We start from the raw sequence: 21,695 nt of genomic DNA on the forward strand, positions 1-21,695 counted from the left end.
TGAAGAGGTGAGTTTTCAGTGAACACTTGAAAGTTTGGAGGCTAGCGGAGAGTCTTATTGTGCGTGGAAGGGCATTCCATAGGAAGGGAGCAGCCCGATGAATGTCCTGTAATAGTGAATGGGAGCTAGTGATCCGTGCAGAAGAGAGATGCAGATCCTGTGCAGAGCGGAGTGGTCGAGATGGGAGATATTTTGTGAAAAGTAAAGAGATATAAGCTGGTGCAGTATGGTTAATAGCTTTATACTGTATGCGAGTACAAGTGTTTTATATTGAAAACAGTAAGATATAGGCAACCAATGAAGGGACTGGCAGCGCGGATCAGCAGACGAGTCAGAGAAGCGAACACTGAAAGAGCTATCAGATAGGTAAGATGTGAACCAGGAAAGGGCTGTAAGACCTAGGGAGTGTAGTGTTTGTAAGAGAAGAGTGTGATCCACAGTGTCAAATGCAGCAGAAAGATCTAGAAGAATAAGTAGTGAGTAATGGCCTTTAGACTTAGCAGTCACCAGATCATTCACCACTTGTCAATGCACTCATACACAAATATTAATGCATCTGTAAACTTAGCAGACTGGTCTTAATGGTCTCAATCAACAGATTCTGCAGCCGTACATTAAAACAGAAATTACATTCTATTTCCTACTTGAGGGTAGATGCCATGGGGGAAATTTACTAAGATGGGAGTGCTGTTTCACATGGGATGTTGCTATTGCAACCAATCAGATACTATTATCTTCTAGAAGGTGCTCAATAAATGAGAAATAGATTCTGATTGGTTGCCCATAGCAATATCCCATGTCAAATAAAACATCTTATACCCCTTTTGCACCGGCCTACCGACTATCGATGATATGAAAGGGTCCCGGGCCAAAACAGGGTTGCTCCTGGGACCTTCCCGGGATAAAGGTCAGTATGAAAAGTACTTACCCAGCTTCATTGCTTGCCTGTCGCTGGCTGTGGTGCTGGAAAAGAGCACCACACGCTCTCCACAGTTGGGGAAGCCGCCGTTCTCTTCCTCCTGGGATATGGACGTGCGGCTGCAGGTGCTGGGATGTCCCCTGGCTGGCCCGTCCCCGCCTCCCCGCTTGCTCCACTGCCCGCTGCTTTGTGGGATGGGATGGATAGGAGGAGGCAGCCCGGGAACTGAAGGCAGGGCCTCCGCTCCTGGCATGGGCACCACACTGTGGTCATCAGCAGTGTAACTAGAAAAGCAGCTCCCCCTGCCCTAAAAAATTCTGGACTAGCTGACATGATTGTTTATACTAATGCATATTAATGCCAAGTATTTAGGGGCTGAAGGAGGTGGTAGACCATAGGGCACACGCCCCTGTTGTATAAAATATTGTGTAACTTTTGGTACCGCGCATGCTCATAAAATGAGCGTATACTAGTCAGCAGACCCACATATCATTTGGATGCATTGATTGATATGACCAAAGAGCTGGCAAGAGCATTCTCATGTCAGCAGTGAAGGCGTGTCCATGCAAATGTGGACTATGCAAACCTACAATGAATGTAAATCTGCTTCATAGGGGGCGTGTCTTCCTCTGGCATCTCATCATCAGATATCAGTCCTATATGGTAACACCGGAAAGAGATGTAACAAGTTATTTGGAGTTGAAAACCGCCACCAGCTAATTTGCATTAATGCTGGGACACATCGCTGTCCTTTGTGCCAAGATTCCTGTACTGTACTGCCAACATCTTGTTACATCCATGTCCTGGCACATTAGTGCTGTTCCTAAGGCATATTGGGAAACAGCTTGTTACTAAGTAGATGTATCTATTACACTGGCCTTTTCTAAACATTTCTCATAACGGCAATGCTGAAATCCCCCCAGAACATCTAAAAATGGTTCTGGGTTAATCGGACAACAATGATAGAAGGTCAACACTGCTGTATAACATACGTTATTAGGTTCTTCTACCGCACACTCCAATGTTCCGCAGAGAGGGAGATTGCGGACTGCATTTGGACCCCCCCTCTAGAAATCTTGCGTTTGACACTGGGTTGGAGGCTGTGCCTCTGTAAGTCTCTGGGTCCTCCTGTCAGTGGCTACACAGTGAAGAGACAGCGTGCTGAGTGCTTATCTCTAATATATACACCATAAAGCATGTACAAACTGTGGCCCTCCAGCTGTTGTGAAACTACACATCCCAGCATGCCTTGCCATAGTCTTAGCATTCCCTAATAGCAAAACTCTGGCAAGGCATGATGGTACTTGTAGTTTCACAACAGCTAGAGTGCCATAGTTTGGACATGCCTGGGCATTTGTGTAACTTTATATGCTCAAAACTGTACTACAGACAATAGTCCTTATTCTGGTCGACTGAATTAGAATAAACCCCAATGAGTCAGTAAAAGCAAAGACTGTAATTTACATCATTTATAGACACTCACTTACCAGCCCTTAGTATATATGAATACCTGCATTACACATGGAATGTTACACTGTATTTATATACAGTATGTCGGGCTTATCTCCCCTCTTGGATAAAGTCTCCTAATCCCTATGAGATTGTGGCGTGCGGTGTAATTGCAGCATGTACACCGCTCACTATTGGAATTCTGGAAAGTGTGCCCATGCATGTTCTGGGTGTGTTGCGGTTCCCTGCAGGGCTTAGGTGGATCTCCAGGCTCCGAGCACAACTATACAGTAATTAGTCGTCAGCAGACAGCTGTTTCTGAGACATGGAGCGTTCCAGGTGTCAGTATGGAGAGAATGAGGTAATAAAAGGGGCTGTATCGATCTTTGTACACCTATGGTCCACAAACTATTATATGGCCTTTTGTAGAGATTCCATCTATGACCTTTGGTTGCTATGGGCAACACTCCCATCTTCAAAATAACTCCCATCAAAGGCAAGCGCAGTGCCAGCATCTTCTGGCTTGCAGCGGCTGCGTGTGATGTTGTGCCCACCTTGTCCAGACTGTACCCTCCCAATGCCACCTGCCCCCTGCCAACATCCAAAATGCGGTTGCATCCTTTCGCTGCAGAAGAGTGAAAACCACCTAATAGAGATTTACACACTTGATTAATTGAAGCTGAATTAGGCCCATTATTCTAAACTATAGTTGTGGCAATGACATTTGCTTGGACAATATTCAAAGGTATTTCAAATGCTATGTGTTCGCCCTTTCTGTCCAGACGTCTTCTTAGAGCTACATGGATCTAAATTTAGAGCCGTCTGGGAAGGTGGTTTTCTATGCTTTAAATTATAATTGCACTGTTGACCTTTTCAATACGAAATAGCACTTTCCGGCATTGCTGGCTACGTCTGCTCAGTATGCTTTGGCAGTCTTTTTTATTTCTTGGTTAGGAATATCATGTGTTAAAGAGTACTTCTTATCATTTTCCTTACAGTTATATTTGCATTGCAAGGACAATATTGGGACATAAGGTTACTATGGGAGATGTCATTTCCTCAGCACGCTGTCAGCACATCCTGAGTTTATGGGCTTAACTAGAAGTTACGGTCTCCGACAGCAACGCTTTAGAGATGAGATTATAGAACTGAATGAGGTCATTTTCAACACCCTAAAGCAGGCAAGTCCAAACTGTGACCCTCCAGCTGTTGTGAAACTACAAGTCCCATCATGCCTTTCCACAGTTTTGCTATTAGAGAATGCTAAAACTATGGCAAAGCATGCTGGGATGTGTAGTTTCACAACAGCTGGAGGGCCACAGTTTGGCCTTGCCTATGGGCCTAAAGGGTCTATTGTTAGCATACCTCCCAACTTTTGTAGTTGGGAGGTCGGGACGTTTGCGCCGACTCCGGTCACGCCCCCGTTTTCGCCGCTCGTCGGCACTGAATAGATGCTGTGTGCATGCGCACACCGTCTATTCTTGGCAGGCTGGGGGGGCTCCCAACTGTCCACCCCACCGCGGGACAATGGCGAACCCGGGCGGGACGCAGGAACGTTCCCGAATTTCGGGACGTTCCCACAGTAAGCGGGACAGTTGGGAGGTATGTGACAGCTGGTCCCTTGTCAGGGTTCCCCTCTTTCCTCCTGTTACCATCACTTTAATAGCCTCCGATCAAGCTGTTCTCACATCATGAAGGCACATAGGGGCAGATCTATTAAGCCTGGTGAAATGATGAATTGAAGGTAATAATGCTCCAGCCAATCAGCTCCCAGCTGTCATTTTTCAAACCCAGTCTGTAACTTGTCAGTTAACTAATTGGCTGGTGCGTTATCACTTCACCAGGCTTAATAAATCTGTCCCATAGTTCAGATTTGCCTGCACTGTAGGTGTATCATGTATGCTCCATCTGATTGGACACGACAGGAACCACAGGCATTACCACAAGCAGCATCTGACTGTTATAGTTCCTTGAATAGCTTGGGTTTAATGGCTGCCATACTCTCCTCACTGCTGATGATCCCATCTTTTTTGATTGCCAATGTCAACCTGCTAGGGAGAGGAGTGATAGTGGCTGCACCCAGGTGTACTACAGACACCTAGGGTACATTTTCTCGTGTCCGCTGTTTCCATTTGCACATGCATGATGCGAACGGTACACATGCCCAGTCCTTCAATAATCAATCAATATGCGAGTTCTCCAATTAGCGGCCTACATTATGTGGTGAACTTTACAAATTGCCACTGAAAAAAAACCATAAAAAAACTCATGCAGTCAGTCCAATATCACGATCGTTACGCCTGGTTTGAAGATACCATTCGCCCCTCATTAGCATGTTACAGAAATATTCCTATCTGTGTATTTGCATTATGTCGGCAATTCCTGTATGTTCTGTAATTATTATATTTGCTTCACAGTATTCTTTTTCTTTCAGGTTCCATTCTGGCCCGTAACGTGTCGACTCGGTCATGCCCTCCCCGCACCAGCCCCGCGTCTGATGTTGAGGAAGATGAAGAGGAGTTTATGGATGACAAGGGGTAGGTTCTACGTTACCAGAACTAATTAAAGGTCTACTTAAGGATCACAAGTGAGAAGCAACACTCAGCATTAGTCTCCCTTGTATGAGGGGGTCTGTGAGCATGTTATGTTCTGCACCGCAGATCAGTCTGGTCTGCAGCAGTAATTACACCGTCTACACGTTTAATCACCACTGTGGCTTTCCCCAATTCCCTCCTTCATATTTAAACCGCAAACCCTCCCTGTCAAGGTTTAAAGATTTCATTCATCGCTGCAATCGAAGCCACACAATAAAATCTCACTCAGACAGCTATATTGCAATATTCCATGGGGATGGGCTTCCCTCCACAAAGCTAAGTCGTAAGGGGATAATTCTGGGAGCTCTGGTACTCAGTCGTTCTGTTATCTGCAGCAAAGAACCTCTCAGCAGTCCGGGTGGGTTATTCACATCTGTTCACTGTCGATTATCGAATGACTGCACATGTGTACACATCGTAGCACACATGTGCAAGGCCAAATAGCAACAAAAATCAGCATTTTATTTCTTCGTAATCCCCTCGCAACTGACAGGAAGCCGGCATTTGTGGGTGGTATCCGGCCATGTCCCAGGAGTTTTGGGAAAACCGCAGGCGTGCCCAGGAGTTTTAAGTGAGGATGTGTGGTGTCAGCTCCGCCCACTATTAGCCTATTTCTGTTGCACAGTTTTGGAAGGGTCAGAGTTACGCACAGACTGGAAAAATGATGGTGAGTGAGTAGCGTATGGATTAGCAGCTGGCCGCGGATCGGCGAGATTTTTTCATATGTTGCGGCTGTGGCGTAACTTCAAATATTGCGCCCCCCCGCCAAATGTTTCTGGTGCCCTCCCCGTCCGCCACCCATATACTTACTTACTCCGCAGAGTCCGGCTGTCAGCGATGCGGGTGGGAGCCACGATGTGATCGGTGCGGGTGGGAGCTGGGATGCCTGTCAGCGCTGTGGTGGTCCCGACTCCCGTGGCTTCATTCTGATATGAAGAACGGACCATCACAAAATGTCCGCCCCCATACAGCAGACAGTTTCAGAGAACTGTCTGCTATATGGGGGCGGACATTTTATGATGGTCCGTCTCCATAGGCTCAGAATTTAGTCAGGACGGTAGCCGGGACCACCGCAGCGCTGACAGGTAAAGCTGCGGGGCATGGGGGGGGGGGCATTACAATAGCACCGCAGGGGCTGCAGTGCTATTGTTATGCCACTGTGTTGCAGCATTTCTTTCTTTCTGGCCATTGGCTATCTGAGGGTCTCCGTTCCCAAACTCCCCAGCTTTACAATATTATACCCAGATCTGTGGCCGGACGATGGGGCTGCACCCTGCTTGTGAATTTGTGATGTCATAAGATGCTTCAAGCAGTGGCTTTCTAGGCCATTGTGTTTTCAGGCAGCCTGCATACCGAGCACAGTAACACGGAGCAGAAGTAGTGTCTTGGCCCTCGGTCCCTGGCAAGGGCACCACTGCCTACCCCTAGTTAAGGCCTTGGTTGTATGCTTCATTGCTGCATTTGTGTATCTGCCTGGTTGTCTACTAATAATCTTCATCGATTACCACCATGGCTCTAACTGTGCGGAGTTTGTATATTCTCCCCATACTTGCCTGGGTTTCCTCCGGGGACTCCGGTTTCCTCCCACAATCCAAAAATATATATGTAGGCTAATTGGCTCCCAACAAATTAACCCTAGAATGTCTGCGTGTACTTGTGGTAGGGAATATAGATTGTAAGCTCCACTGGGACAGGGACTGATGTGAATGTTCAAAAAATATCCTCTGTAAAGCGCTGCGGAATATGTATGCGCTATATATGAAACTGTTAATAAATAAATCAGTTCCGATAGTGCACCGTTCCACGTACCGATTGTTGGTACGACAAAATACATTGAATAATACTGTATGAAGCAAGCTATAGCAACCATGTATGCTCCATTCACCTGTGTACAAACACAGCCAAAGCAAAACCTATCCATAGCTATTTAGTGTTCTGAGCTCATTCACACGTCGGCTTTGATGAGTGCTTGGTAATACAGATGTTTCATGCTTGTCTAATGGTGTGTACACACGTTAGATGTGCCTTAAGATCCTATCCACGATCTGATCAGATAGGATCATGGATAGGATCTTAAGGCACATCTGATTTGCATCCTATCTTGACTATATAGTGCAGATCTGCACTATATAGACAAGGCAGCCAAGATTTTCTGGCTTCCGATACATGAACGCGCATCGGGATCGGATCGGGATCGCAAGGGTTAAAACCCTTGCGATCTGCATCCGATGTTGATCCGATGCCGATCCGATGTTGAGTATATCGTCAACATCGGAAAGGAAATCGGACCGTGTGTACACAGCATAGACTGTAAAACTGCCCTAAATCAGTATAAATATATAATCTAGTATTTGTTTGGCTGGACTGCTGCAGAAGAGGGTCACCTTGCCCAACCACCCTACCAGCCTCTTAGGGACAGATGTATCAAGCTTCAAAAGGTGATAAAGTGGAGAGTGATAACCAGCCAATCAGCTCCTACCTGTCATGTTACAGGCTGGGTTTGTCAAATGGCAGGTAGGAGCTGATTGGCTGGTTGTTTATCACTCTTCACTTTATCACCTTTTGAAGCTTGATACATCTGGCCCTATGTGAGGAAAGCTGCCAGGTATTGCGCATGTAGAAAGGCTGGATGGGAAGGAATTTGCTATGCGGGTTACCAGTCCATTATCCTCATCAATAAAATATTGTAGTTGTTATTTTTAAATTCCGCAGTGAAACCCTCTTTGTCTCTCTTGCCATAATGAACGACCTTCCTGTTTTTTACTAGTCGGAATTCTCTCTGAAAGGCACCGAGTGAGACTGTGGTGACCCCGGCCAGCTGGCACTTGTAATGTTTCTCCGGAGACCCATGCAGACAGTCTGCTGATCCGTACTGTTTTTCCCTGATATTTAAACCGCCTGCCGCCTATTATTTAGCTATCGCGCTGCAATTCAGTGCATTGAAAGCTGTAGTTTCACCTCCCGGACAGTGTTCTCTTCCATGTTTAATGGGTTCCCCATAAAAAAAAAAGCCTTGGAGCTTTTGAAAAGGGAGCTTTCACCATTCGCAATGTTCTACCTTGTACGGGATCTGCTTTACTAGAAGTGTTTGTGATGGAACAAAAATACAACTGGAGAGATTGTACTTAATGTCGGGCAGGTTTTCATTATTTGCCGATTAGCTTATAAAGTAATCATACACACATGCATACACATACACGTTAAGTGAATGTAACGTATCTGGACCAGATTTTAGAGCAGCAACAGCAACTTCATTTGATCCAGTCCAGGTTTCCTAGGCTGATGCGATCAAGGTTTGGCTGATTAGCAGCACCTGTGGTTTTCTGTTATATCTGTGTCCAAGGCAGGGGGTCATTTTTACTGATGGTGGAATAGCTGCAAGAAGAAAAGAATAGAAAAGTTTGTCCTTGATATGGTGCACCTCAATTTTTAAAATGTAGCTTTTATTACGTCATGATTAAAATAGCTGCGAAATATAAAAACACATATATTACATTTAGTGATATAAAGACACAACAGAGACAGTATTAGTGTTTAAAAAGAAAAGGTGGTGATCAGATGGCACACCTTAATTAATGCTGGGTACACACCAGGACGACTAGGGCCCGATCCCCTCAATCTAGATCCAATTCCGACCAATTGGATGTAGATTGTGTGGTGATTGGGCCCTTTTCTGTCCTGGTGTGGACCGATACCGATCAGATGCGCGGTCCCGCGGGTCGGTCGGTCGTTATTGAGATCCTACCTGCTGCAGGTAGGATCTCAATGACGACAATACAGACGGGTGCGGGTCGCCATCGGATCGGACCCGCTCACGGTGCACATCGTGAGCGGGTCGTGCCCCTTCCGCGTCACCGTGAGCGGGTCGGACGAGACACTGACGACCCGCTCACAATGTGCATCGTGAGCGGGTCGTACTGGTGTGTACCCTACATAACACTTTTAACAGCCTCAATGACTGTTGCAATTTTGGACTTCCTCAGAAATAAAATACGATACACAGTGTCTCATAAAGTAGTAAATGGTTCCTATGCTATATAGCTAAAACAAAGGGATTCACGTTGGAACACAGCAAGTTATTAACCACAGAAACGCCAGTCCAAAATTGGGTCCTTGTTTTCTATTTTTTGTCCTGTGCGATTGGCACATTACCCCTCTGTATTTCCTATCTATGGTGGAATAGCTGCCCAGGTGATAGGCTGGGGGTGCGGGCTCTGGGTAGGGACCAGTGGAACACTGTAAGGAGTCTGAACTTGTGCTGTGACACCTGCATGCTGCTGTCCTGTAACCCTGTGAACATACTGGAATGCTGTTGCCTGCTACAAATATAGTGTATGTGATTTCTTGTCACAATATAGACACATACATGTACACATGTACATACAGACATACATACATACATATATACTTACACATATGTACATACGGTAAGTAGTTAAGTTGCCGAAGGACGGAATACCGATTGACAGAATCACCACAGCCAAATGTAGATGGGACAATATAGCGACATATACACAATACCGACAAGTAAAAGACAGACACAACCACAATGCCGACAAAATAATGAAACAAATAATGCCCAATACAGTTTTTCATGATTTTTTTTTTTAAACCTACTTGTTCATAGTTTACCATCCTAGGGTGCATAGAGGGAGAATATGCCCAAAGCTTGGCGAGGGGATGCGATACACTGATACGCTGTCCATGTCAGCATTATAACTGTGTCTGTATTTGAACATGTTTGGCAATATGTTGATATGATCATATAGATATATTGACTGTGGGCAATTCAACAGTCGGTATTCTGTATGTGTTGGGATACTGACCATAGGTATTACACCATGCTGGTATAACAGTGTCGGACAAGTATTTGTCGGTAATTCAGTTGTAGGTAAATGGACACTGAACCTGTACAGGCAGACAGACAGGCAGGCAGACAGGCACACACACACAGACACACACACACACACAGACAGACAGACCTATAGGCACACAGACTTATGCTGGCCACACATCAGACCAACTTTCCTCCAACCATCCAACTAGTTGGTTGGATGGAATAAAAATCTGGTACTGGTAGGAGCAAATGCAATTTGTAATTAAGTCATTTGTTTCCCAAATCAGAAAATGGACAACAATTGTCACTCAGACAATGTACTGTAGTTGGACCTATTTGATTTAAACAATTTCACTGAATGTTTTTGTCCATTCTCCTGAGTTTGTGAGCAAATTGCTTATTGACATTTGCCCCCATACAGTAACAGATTTTCAGTCCAACCAACCAACTAGTTGGATGGTTGGAGGAAAGTTGGTCTGATGTGTGGCCAGCATTACATACATACAAACATACACACAAGTACATACATACATACATACATACATACATATATATATATATATATATATATATATATATATAGAGACAGATATACACACACATACATATGTAAATACATATAGACATACATGCAGATCAATGCACATACATACATACATACACACACACACACACACACACAGATTTTGTGTCCGGCCATCCCAGAACTGTGCCAGCTCTACGTTGCAGCCCAAGCACACATACACTCTGCTGACAGCCGTACGCTCAACTCCAACTCAGCCTCTACCTATTTTTCTTGTTTTATATATTAAGTGGCTCCAAAAAAAAAGAGTAAAACAAACACCATTTTCTTCCTTTATGACTTCCCCTACATGAACATTTTGGCTTTTGTACTGTCAGAGAAAACAGATGGTGTTCCGTGCCCATAAAATCTGCCCTCTCCGCTCGGGAAGGCTCGGTGACCCCGTCCTACTTAGCAACAAGTGGATTTCCGATAGTAAACCTGGTCAGACATGTATAATGCTCTGCACAGATCATTCACTTCAGAATCATAAATCTGCGCTTCACCCGAGTTTCGGGCCTGATGTAAGGCACTCTGGGGGGCATATTGTGTTGGCATGGGAAGAGGGTAAAAGCCGTAAGCATAGTAAATGCAGTCAAAAAGCCGGAAACCATGTAAAGTGTTTAGAAAAGATGGAAATTAAAGTAAATGCATTGAAAAAATATGATGCAGTTGATATGCCGGCAATCAAAATTCTGTCCGCAGCAACCCAAGAGCCAGCTTTTCATATTTTTCAATTCACATGACATGGTTTCTGGCTTTTTCAATACACTATAGCTATTTCAATGTATTTATTATGTTTCTGGCTTTTACCCACTATAGTACTTCAAATCAGGCCTAGGACAATGAGAATGTGAAGAAGAGATAGCTGATTTGGCCGTAAGAAAGCTTGGGGCCTGTATGCCCAATAATTTACATACATTTATTAATATTGCTGCAGGCTAAGATGCTTAAATGTTAGTAAAAAAGGGGGCGTGGCCTGTTTGGTCACATGTGAGCTTTAGGCGGTGCCTGAACACTGACGGTCCATTCGTCTGGTTTGGTCACTTGGTGTGGTGTAAATAGGACATGACGGAGTGACACCGCATATTGGGGGTTCTGGGGGACACTGGGTCACCCTGTTTCCCCTTTCTCTAATAACAACGTCCAATTCCGTATATATCTACTGCACCAAATGTCGACAAAACTCCTGATACATGGTATATCAGGACAGTTTGAGCAAATCGTGACTGTACAGATTAAAGTAATCAAATTCACAAAATTGCAGCATTGTCAGAGACACGGGTCATTGCTACAACTATCTAGTGATCCTTATGTGACTTATGGTTCTCCATCTCCAGCTGAAAGATGAGCATGCTAACTGCAGGGTGAGCTGGTATTGTAGTGCAACAGGTGCTGACGGGCCATCTCTTAATGGACTCTCCTGCAGTACCTCAGGGTGCACTTTGATAAACAGGCCTCAGTCAGGCAGCCTAAGCCCCGCAGAACCCAGCAGGTTGGTGGCTGTCCTGAGGTAACCGCACTGGCTGACGAGACTACTTGGGGTCAGTGCTGATGGGGATTGGCTTGACAGGAGTGAACTCTCTCCTGCCAGGGTCGATGTCTCCAATACTCCTTATATTGTTTTTGGAAGCCCTGTATTATTTTTGATATCCTTGCCAAGTTCAGCATCATTAGATTGTATTCTGACATATCTATTCTCTCCCACTTCCTGCCCATACTCATGCACAGGGTGTGTTTAGATCCTGACCACATGCATATTCTCTGGTACGCCCAGCTGCTAAAGCAAATATGAGGGAGAGTGAGATGTCCTGCTCAGGCAGGGTTCTGCAGAGAGAATCTGTGCACGCTAGCTTTTATATAGGGACTACTCTCCTACTGCTCCTTCCTATTAGCCCTCTTTAGCAGTGGGACAATGCCCCCCAGTGGATAAATTTGTCATAGGACATAGAAGAATGAGCGGTACTTATTTCCTAGCACGGCGCCCATCGCATAAGATTGTATGCCTTAATTAAGGCATACAATCTATACAATTGAAAAGAGTTTTAATTGTATGTACAATATCGCATCTTATGGATCTCATCTTATGAATCTTATGGATCTTATGCATCCATAAGATGCATAAGATCCATAAGATAAAAGATCCATCAACACCAACCTGAAGTGTGGCGAGAGCAGGGAGCCCGCGAGGGGTGGCAGTACGCGTCCTCCGACCTTTTCATACCCCCACTATCCACGTCGGCGTGAAGTTGATTTTATATAGTGTGGCGAACGCAGCGAGCCACCGAGCCCGAAGCGTGGCGAGCGGACGCCTAATACCTGTGAAGTAATGTGCATCCCCTCGCGGGACTCGCTGCGCTCACCGCGCTATATAAAATAAACTCCACGCCGACGTGGATAGTGGGGTATGAAAAGGTCGGAGGACGCGTACCGCCGCCCCTCGCGGGCTCACTGCGCTCACCACGCTTCAGGTTGGTGTTGATGGATCTTTTATCTTATGGATCTTATGCATCTTATGCATCCATATGCGATATTGTACATACAATTAAAAATCTTTTCAATTGTATAGATTGTATATCTCGTCGATCTCGTCCATGCACAAACACATAAGATGCATGCAATGCTTGCGATATCGTCCCGACACATACAATCGAGATCGTGGGCGCCGTGCTAGGAAATAAGTACCGAATGAGCATCGGTTGGGTCATTTACCAAATGGCAAACTCGCTAACCAGCATCCCTGTATTATGTATGCTGCTCCACCTGAACATGACAAGGTGCAGCCGCATGCATTCAGTGTACAAGCAAAAAGCTTAAAGGCCAGCAATGCAATAACGCAATGGTTCCTTCTCAATCTGGGTGATGTGGCACCCTGGGGTTGTGGATGAGAAGCAGGCAGGAAGGTAGCGGATGAGAAGCAGGCGGGCAGGCAGTGGATGAGAAGCAGAGGGGCAGGTAGTGGATGAGAAGCAGGAGGGCAGGTAGTGGATGAGAAGCAGGCAGGCAGATAGCGGATGAGAAGCAGGCGGGAAGGTAGTGGATGGGAAGCAGAGGGGCAGGTAGTGGATGAGAAGCAGGTGGGCAGCTAGTGGATGAGAAGCAGGTGGGCAGGTAGTGGATGAGACGCAGATGGGCAGGTAGTGGATGAGACGCAGATGGGCAGGTAGTGGATGAGAAGCAGGCGGGCAGGTAGTGGAAGCAGGCAGGCAGATAGCGGATGAGAAGCAGGCGGGCAGGTAGTGGATGAGAAGCAGAGGGGCAGGTAGTGGATGAGAAGCAGGAGGGCAGGTAGTGGATGAGAAGCAGGCAGGCAGATAGCGGATGAGAAGCAGGCGGGAAGGCAGTAGATGGGAAGCAGAGGGGCAGGTAGTGGATGAGAAGCAGGTGGGCAGCTAGTGGATGAGAAGCAGGTGGGCAGGTAGTGGATGAGACGCAGATGGGCAGGTAGTGGATGAGAAGCAGGCGGGCAGGTAGTAGATGAGAAGCAGGCGGGCAGGTAGTAGATGAGAAGCAGGCGGGCAGGTAGTGGATGAGAAGCAGGCGGCAGGTAGTGGATGAGAAGCAGGCGGGCAGGTAGTGGATGAGAAGCAGGTGGGCAGGTAGTAGATGAGAAGCAGGCGGGCAGGTAGTGGATGAGAAGCAGGCGGCAGGTAGTGGATGAGAAGCAGGAGGGCAGGTAGTGGATGAGAAGCAGGCGGGCAGGTAGTGGATGAGAAGCAGGAGGGCAGGTAGTGGATGAGAAGCCGGAGGGCAGGTAGTGGATGAGAAGCAGGAGGGCAGGTAGTGGATGAGAAGCAGGAGGGCAGGTAGTGGATGAGAAGCAGGAGGGCAGGTAGTGGATGAGAAGCAGGCGGGCAGGTAGTGGATGCATGTGAGTCAGGTGGGCAGGTAGTTGATGTGACTCAGGCAGGCAGGTAGTGGATGCATGTGACTCAGGTGGGCAGGTAGTGGATGTGACTCAGGCGGGCAGGTAGTGGATGCATGTGACTCAGGTGGGCAGGTAGTGGATGTGACTCAGGCTGGCAGGTATTGGATGTCACTCAGGCAGGCAGTTGGTGGATGTGACGTAGGCGGGCAGGTAGTGGATGTGACGTAGGCAGGCAGGTAGTGGATGTGACTCAGGCAGGCAGTTGGTGGATGTGATGCAGGCGGGAAGTTGGTGGATGTGACACAGGCGGCCAGGTGGTGTCTGTGACTCAGGCGAGCATGTGGTGGATGTGATGTAGGGGTGCAGGTAGTGGATGTGATGCATGCGGGTAGGTAGTGGATGTGACTTGGTGGGCAGGTAGTGGATGTGACTTGGTGGGCAGGTAGTGGATGTGACTTGGTGGGCAGGTAGTTGATGTGACGTAGGTGGGCAGGTAGTGGATGTGACTTAGGTGGGCAGGTAGTGGATGTGACGTAGGTGGACAGGTAGTGGATGTGACGTAGGCAGGTAGTGGATGTGACTCAGGCAGGCAGTTGGTGGATGTGATGCAGGCGGGCAGTTGGTGGATGTGACGCAGGCGGCCAGGTGGTATCTGTGACTCAGGCGAGCATGTGGTGGATGTGATGTAGGGGTGCAGGTAGTGGATGTGATGCATGCGGGCAGGTAGTGGATGTGACATAGGTGGGGAGGTAGTGGATGTGACTAGGTGGGCAGGTAGTTGATGTGACTTGGTGGGCAGGTAGTGGATGTGACTTGGTGGGCAGGTAGTGGATGTGACTTGGTGGGCAGGTAGTGGATGTGACTTGGTGGGCAGGTAGTGGATGTGACGTAGGTGGGCAGGTAGTGGATGTGACTTGGTGGGCAGGTAGTGGATGTGACTTGGTGGGCAGGTAGTGGATGTGACTTGGTGGGCAGGTAGTGGATGTGACCTGGTGGGCAGGTAGTGGATGTGACTTGGTGGGCAGGTAGTGGATGTGACTTGGTGGGCAGGTAGTGGATGTGACTTGGTGGGCAGGTAGTGGTTGTGACTTGGTGGGCAGGTAGTGGATGTGACTTGGTGGGCAGGTAGTGGATGTGACATAGGTGGGCAGGTAGTGGATGTGACTTGGTGGGCAGGTAGTGGATGTGACTTGGTGGGCAGGTAGTGGATGTGACTTGGTGGGCAGGTAGTGGTTGTGACTTGGTGGGCAGGTAGTGGACGTGACTTAGGTGGGCAGGTAGTGGATGTGACATAGGTGGGCAGGTAGTGGATGTGACTTGGTGGGCAGGTAGTGGATGTGACTTGGTGGGCAGGTAGTGGACGTGACTTAGGCGGGCAGGTAGTGGATGTGACTTGGTGGGCAGGTAGTGGATGTGACTTGGTGGGCAGGTAGTGGACGTGACTTAGGCGGGCAGGTAGTGGATGTGACGTAGGTGGGCAGGTAGTGGATGTGACGTAGGTGGGCAGGTAGTGGATGTGACGTAGGTGGGCAGGTAGTGGATGTGACGTAGGCAACTAGTTTACACATTTATTACCCGGGGAGGGAATGACAGTCCCACATGTATGACCTGTTTCTGTGTATGGGAGGGAGTGACAGTCACACGCGTATGACAGGTTTTGTGTATGGGATGGAATGACTGTCGCACACATTGATAAGTAAGAAAGTAAGTTTTATTTATATAGCGCACTTTCTCTAACAGGACTCAAGGCACTTTACAGACATTAAAAATAACAATGCACATACTGTAATACAAAGGGTTATCAGTACAAGGAACAGGCGACAATGGCAGTACAGATATACATCACACATACAGATATGCACAAGACGCATTCTAATAAGGGACACGGACATGGGGAGCATATTTACCGAGCTGGTTACATTGTTTCTTATATGTCATGTCTGATATCCTCATGTAATGAACCCATCCTCTTCTTGCGTCCTGTAGGGAGAAGAGGGCTGCGGGGCTGAAGATCACCAAGAAGAAAACCAGGAGAAGGCACACAGATGTAAGTGAGAGTATCCCATTACATGTACACGCTGACTGAGTGCGTAATCCCTGCTTCCTCCCCAGCCACTGCAGCTGGAGCTTAACTCAAACAAAATGTCCGCTTCCGTCAGATGGAGAATAGATCATCTGATTGCCTCTGTTCTTCTCTGCGTGCAGATCCACCTGCCCTCAGTAGGCTGTGGTTAAGCTACAACATTGTGTTATTCTGATTTATTTATTTTGTCGATACATCTCTGGGATTTCTTTTGCACGCAACAGAAAAAGTGCTGGCAAATTCGGCAGTCAGTCTTGTAGTTTAAAAAGAAGGAAGAGAGTATTCCAAATTACAGGCGTGTCCTCCTACCCTATTGCTGAAATCATGCCAACCAATCAGTGCCTAACTGGCATATTACAGGCTGTGTTTGAAAATGGCAGTTGGGGGTTGATTGGTTGGTACTTTAGCTGTACAAGCTTTGATACATATGCATCTGTAGTCATTGTTTATGACATTGAATTGCTTTGGTAATGTAGGAAAATGTCATTTAAATTTAATTTAATATCTCCCAACTTGTGATACTCCCAAGTCGGAATCCTTGCACGCGCTGATGGCGCGCACTTGAAATTGAGGGTGTGGCCTAGTGGTGTATGCCTGTTGCGCTCCCGTAAGGCCACTCCCCCATTTTTGCCACTATGGGGGGCAAAAGATCGACATGAATTTTTAGGAACTAGGTACCTTTTTTGTACCTTTTTTTAAGTGTGCTGAGCGCAGAAGTAGCGAAGCACCAGGCCTGAAGCATGGCGAGTGAAGTGGTACAATAATTTAGGGTACACTTGCTCATATGTCGACATACCCCCCTCCACCCCAAAAAACCTCATGTTGACGTTTTGCTGTTGACCTAATGACTGTTGACCCTATTATACCAGTGGTATAACCTTGGCACTCCAGCTGTTGTTGAACTACACATCCCAGCATGCTCTGCAACAGTTTTGCCATGCTAAAACTGTTGCAGGACATGCTGGGATGTGTACCATAGCAGTGTCCAGAAAATAAGGAGGTTGTTAAAAAAAAAAAAAAATGAACGTGTTTAGTGATATTTGCAGAGAGCTAAATGAATGTTACATGAAGGTGGAGACAGATCGTTTGTTGCCTGTAATCCTGGTATAGATTTATGTAAGGGGTGACGACAGATGGCTCTTGGTAAATGTGTGTCTTTTGGGGTGCAGGTCAATCATTACTTAAGAAACAAAGATATTCAGACCTAAAGATGTGAAGAATAATTATGCAAAGAAAGCACTTTTTCGAAATAGGTAAAGTCAGGAATGCGCCAGTCAAGATGTGACTCGTAGAGTTCAGGAGAAATTCTGTCAGACAGATTGATGTAGTCTGTGAGAGACATATAATACACTATGTTTGTGTACAAATAGTTCCCTCTCCCAACATGTGGCGTTACTGACACCTGCTCTTACTTGTCCCTTTGGTCTGCATAAACTATGTCGCGGTTCACTGCAAGTAATTTATTATATGAAGGATAATGGTAATCTAAACACAAAACACAAGGTAGAATGGAAGATTAATACTTCACAACTGAGGTGTGGGAGAATTGGGGGAGGAAGACTTCAAATTCCCCTCCAACAAAACATGGTCTCTGCTGGGTATAGATAATCCTTACTGAATTCTAGTTAAGAATGGAATCTAACTGGATCAATATCCTAAGGGGACGGATGTACTAAGCCTGGTGAAGTGATAAAGTGGTGATAATGTGGAAGGTTATAATGCACCAGCCAATCAGCGGGCAAGTTACAGGCTGGGTTTGAAAAATGACAGAAAGGAGCTGATTGGCTGCTGCGTTATCACCTCCCACTTTATCACTTCTCCAGGCTTACTATATCTGTCCCTGAATGGTATTGGCAATGGTGGCTGACGTCCAGTGGCGTAACTATAGTGTCGCAGACCCCGCAATCGCTTGGAGGAGCCAGCAGGGTGCATGAGAGCAGGAGGCTGGGTGGTAAAGCATGATAGGGGAATGTGGGCAACACAGGGTGAGTGGCTTCCCACTGGCGGAAGTTACGGGGCAGAAGAACAGGAGGCAGGGCAGTGATAGAGGTGTGTGGGCATGAGGGGTAGTAAAGGTTTTTGGCTGTTGCAGAGTAGGGATGGGCATTGGTGCAGACGCCATCGATGGTTGGCATTGATGGCGATTTTGCACCATGCCATCGATAGTAGTAACATATTACTTGGATAACCATCGATTGTTGTAGCTATCGATGGTCATCCAATATATCTGACTGAATAGGCCAGGGGTCAATCAGAACTCGGTGGCGGGACTTCCGGGTGTGGGGGGGCGGAGTTATGCTCCGTGTCCTGGCACCTTAAAAAAATTTGAAACTTGATTGGTTCTCCTTTGCCATTGATGTAGGGAAACCATCTGGTCCTCCCACATTGATGGCAAAAGTATTCAACATCGGCCATAAACCATCGATGATTTGAAACCATTGATGGTCGATGGGCATCCCTAGAACTGGAGGAGGGTGGGGGACAGTATGCAGCTCCCAGCAGTGGGTGAGCGTCTCCTCGCACTGCGAGGGGGAGTATGAGAGCAGGAGGCTGTATAATAGTGGTATGTGGGCAAGACATTGATAAAAGTTGTGGCGCTGGTGCAGAGGACCGTGGGGACACTTCTGGCAGTGGGGGGCCTTGAATCGCTGAAAGGGGGGGTCCGCAAATTGCCGGAGGGGGGTTGTGGGGGTCAGTGAATTGCGAGAGGGGGGGGGGTTGTGGGGGTCCGGGAATCGCGGGAGGGGCGTGTGGGGTGACATGAATAGAGGCAGGGGGGCGCGGGGGGTTATGAATTGCGGGAGGGGGAGGTCGTGGGGGGCTGCGAATCTTGGGAGGGCGGGTGCGGGGGTGCCATGAATCGTGGGAGGGGTGTGTGAATCGCGAGGGGTGTGTCACGGGGGGGTCGCGAATCGCGGGAGGGGGCACCAGAGGTGCTGTGGGGTTCCGTGAAGCGTGGGAGGGGGTCTGCAAATCGCAGGAGGGGTTGCGAGGGGTGCCGTGAATAGCGGGGGGGGGGCGCAGCGAAGCACGGGAGGGGGGCGCGGTGAATCCCGGGAGGGGGCGCGGTGGTGCCGTGAATCGCGGGAGGGGGCTTGGGTCTGCAAATCACGGCAGGGGGGGTCCCGCGAATCGCGGGAGGGGGGGTCGCGGGCGTCCTGCGAATTGCGGGAGGGGGGGTCGTGGGGGTCCCACGAATGGCGGGAGTGCCGTGAATCGCGCGCGGGGGGGGGGGGGGTCACGGGTGGTCGCGAATCGCGGGAGGGGGCGCCGGAGATTCTGTGGGGTTCCGTGAATCGCTGGAGGGGGTCCGTAAATCGCAGGAGGGGTTGCGAGGGGTGCCGTGAATCGTGCGGGGGGGGAGAGAATCGCGGGGGGGCGCAAATCGCAGAAGGGTGGGGGTCGCGGGGGTCCTGCGAATCGCGGGAGGGTGGGGGTCACCGGGGGTCCCACGAATGGGGGGAGGGGGGGTCGCCGCGAACCCCGGGAGTGGGGTTGCGGGGTCCCGTGAATCGCAGGGGGGGGAAATCGCGGAGGGCCCGCAGATCACGGGAGGGGGTGGTCGCGGGGGTCCCGCAAATCACGGGAGGGGGGTGTGGCGGGGTCCCGCGAATCGCGGGAGGGGGGTTGCGGGGGTCCAGCGAATGGGGGGAGGGGGGGCCGCGGGGGTCCCGCAAATCGCGGGAGGGGGGGTCGCGAGGGTCCTGCGAATGGGGGAGGGGGTCGCGAGGGGGGTCCTGCGAATGGGGGGGGTCGCGGGGGGTCCCACGAATGGGGGGGAGGGGGGGGTCGCAGGGGGTCCCGCGAATGGGGGGAGGGGGGGTCGCGGGGGTGCCGCGAATCGTGGGAGGGGGATCGTGGGTGTCCAGGGGGGGTGGGTTTGCTGGCAGAGGGGGGGGGGTGCGGGAGTAATGGTGGATGGTGGCTGTGGAGTGATGGTGGGCGTGTACTGTAGCCCTGGCTGGGCGGGGGGAGGTGATGTAAAGGGGGTGGGATGTGTAGAACGTTATACACATAGAACACTTTTCCCTGGAGGGGGCGGATTTGTATATCCTGCTGGGCGGGAACGTTACCTACACAGGGGATGAGTGACAGATCTGGCTAAATATATAAGAGATATATATATATATATATATATATATATATATATAGGCAAGAGCAGAAGAAATGCGCTTCATGGTGTAATATCAAAGACACTTTAATGTTAAAAAAGTAAATATCCAAGGTACATGTAGTGGGGACTCGTACCAAATAAATAACAGCTGTGGGCTGGATACCACACGATATAAATATACACAAGCCACAAGGCAAAGCTGCTCACGATACTGCCGGGACGTAGCTGGTTCAGCTCACTGGAAGCCGCAGGGCTGGATTGCGATGCCGCTGCCTGGAGGGACCAGCCTAGTTGAATTCACCGGAGAAGGAGACAGCCACGGGGAACGTAGTTAGCCACGCCCTGACGCTTTTCGTCATTAAGACTTCGTCAGAGGGCGTGGCCACTACGCTCACCAGGTGAATAGAAATACTCCACAGCCTGTCAATCACCTATACGGCGAAAGAGGACCATCCCAATTGGGCGGAGATAAAAGTAACAAGCTGCCGCTTCATTTAGCAGCAAGCGTACCGCCAAATAGGGGGATGTACGCTTGCTGCTAAATGAAGCGGCAGCTTGTTACTTTTATATATATATATGGGGGGTGGGGTGGGGCGACACAAACGTTTTTTGCAGGGGGGAGACAAACAAATTTCTAGTTACGCCACTGCTGACATCTAATTGATGACACATCTCTCCCACAGACTTAAATGAGGCTTAGATTGGACTTGTGTTACAGAAAGACCTGTGTTATCAGTGACACTTGTAAATCTTTGTGCGACTAGTGAGTCTGTACACAATTTACTGCAACGTAGCCACTGCAGTTTTTTCCAATAAAAGTTTTTGTTGTGCTCCGTATACAGACTACAGTCGCACACTATATTCAAGTGTTCACATTACATGAATCTGCACGGTCTCCAGGTGTGTCCTAGTCACATTGCATTTTTCTAGATGCATTTTTGGAAAGAAGAGATGTTTGCTAAAATTAACAGATTAAGAAAATGTTAAGGACTTGATTGACTCAGGAAGAGTTAGGTGGGGATGCAATCCTCCAGGGAAATAGCGGCAGCATTGAAGAGGGATCACGGCAGAATGAGCCCAACTTTAAAAGCTGTCAGGCCCGTTTTGCTGATAACCTTGCCATAGATCGACAATCTACAGCTGTTTTCATGGACATGCCCCATTTTCACCAATCGGCAGGTGGGACATTGAATCCCGCCTGCCGATTTTGCTGTTGGGCAAAACGGAAACACGCCCGGATCATGGCTATCGGGAGAGAGCGACAGCCGT

At 48.4% G+C, this 21,695-nt stretch overlaps 1 protein-coding gene and 1 long non-coding RNA gene across 3 annotated transcripts in view; one reads left to right on the top strand and one right to left on the bottom strand.

Annotated features, from left to right (window-relative positions):
* Positions 1-21,695, top strand: part of PLEKHG5 (pleckstrin homology and RhoGEF domain containing G5) — a 254,737-nt gene that overhangs the window by 152,615 nt on the left and 80,427 nt on the right. For both annotated transcript variants that reach the window (XM_083162965.1, XM_083162966.1), the window contains 2 exons: positions 4,803-4,905; positions 16,216-16,276. In XM_083162965.1, coding sequence (XP_083019091.1) covers positions 4,803-4,905; positions 16,216-16,276 — 164 coding nt within the window. The remainder of the gene's footprint in view (positions 1-4,802; positions 4,906-16,215; positions 16,277-21,695) is intronic.
* On the bottom strand, positions 8,088-16,573 carry LOC146042761 (uncharacterized). Its single transcript, XR_014464006.1, has 2 exons — positions 16,137-16,573; positions 8,088-8,337 (listed from the first exon to the last, which is right to left on the bottom strand). It is a non-coding gene; the product is annotated as an uncharacterized LOC146042761 (long non-coding RNA).

This window comes from Crinia signifera, chromosome 19, assembly GCF_055691185.1.
Source record: "Crinia signifera chromosome 19, ASM5569118v1, whole genome shotgun sequence".
NCBI classification, from domain to species: domain Eukaryota; kingdom Metazoa; phylum Chordata; class Amphibia; order Anura; family Myobatrachidae; genus Crinia; species Crinia signifera.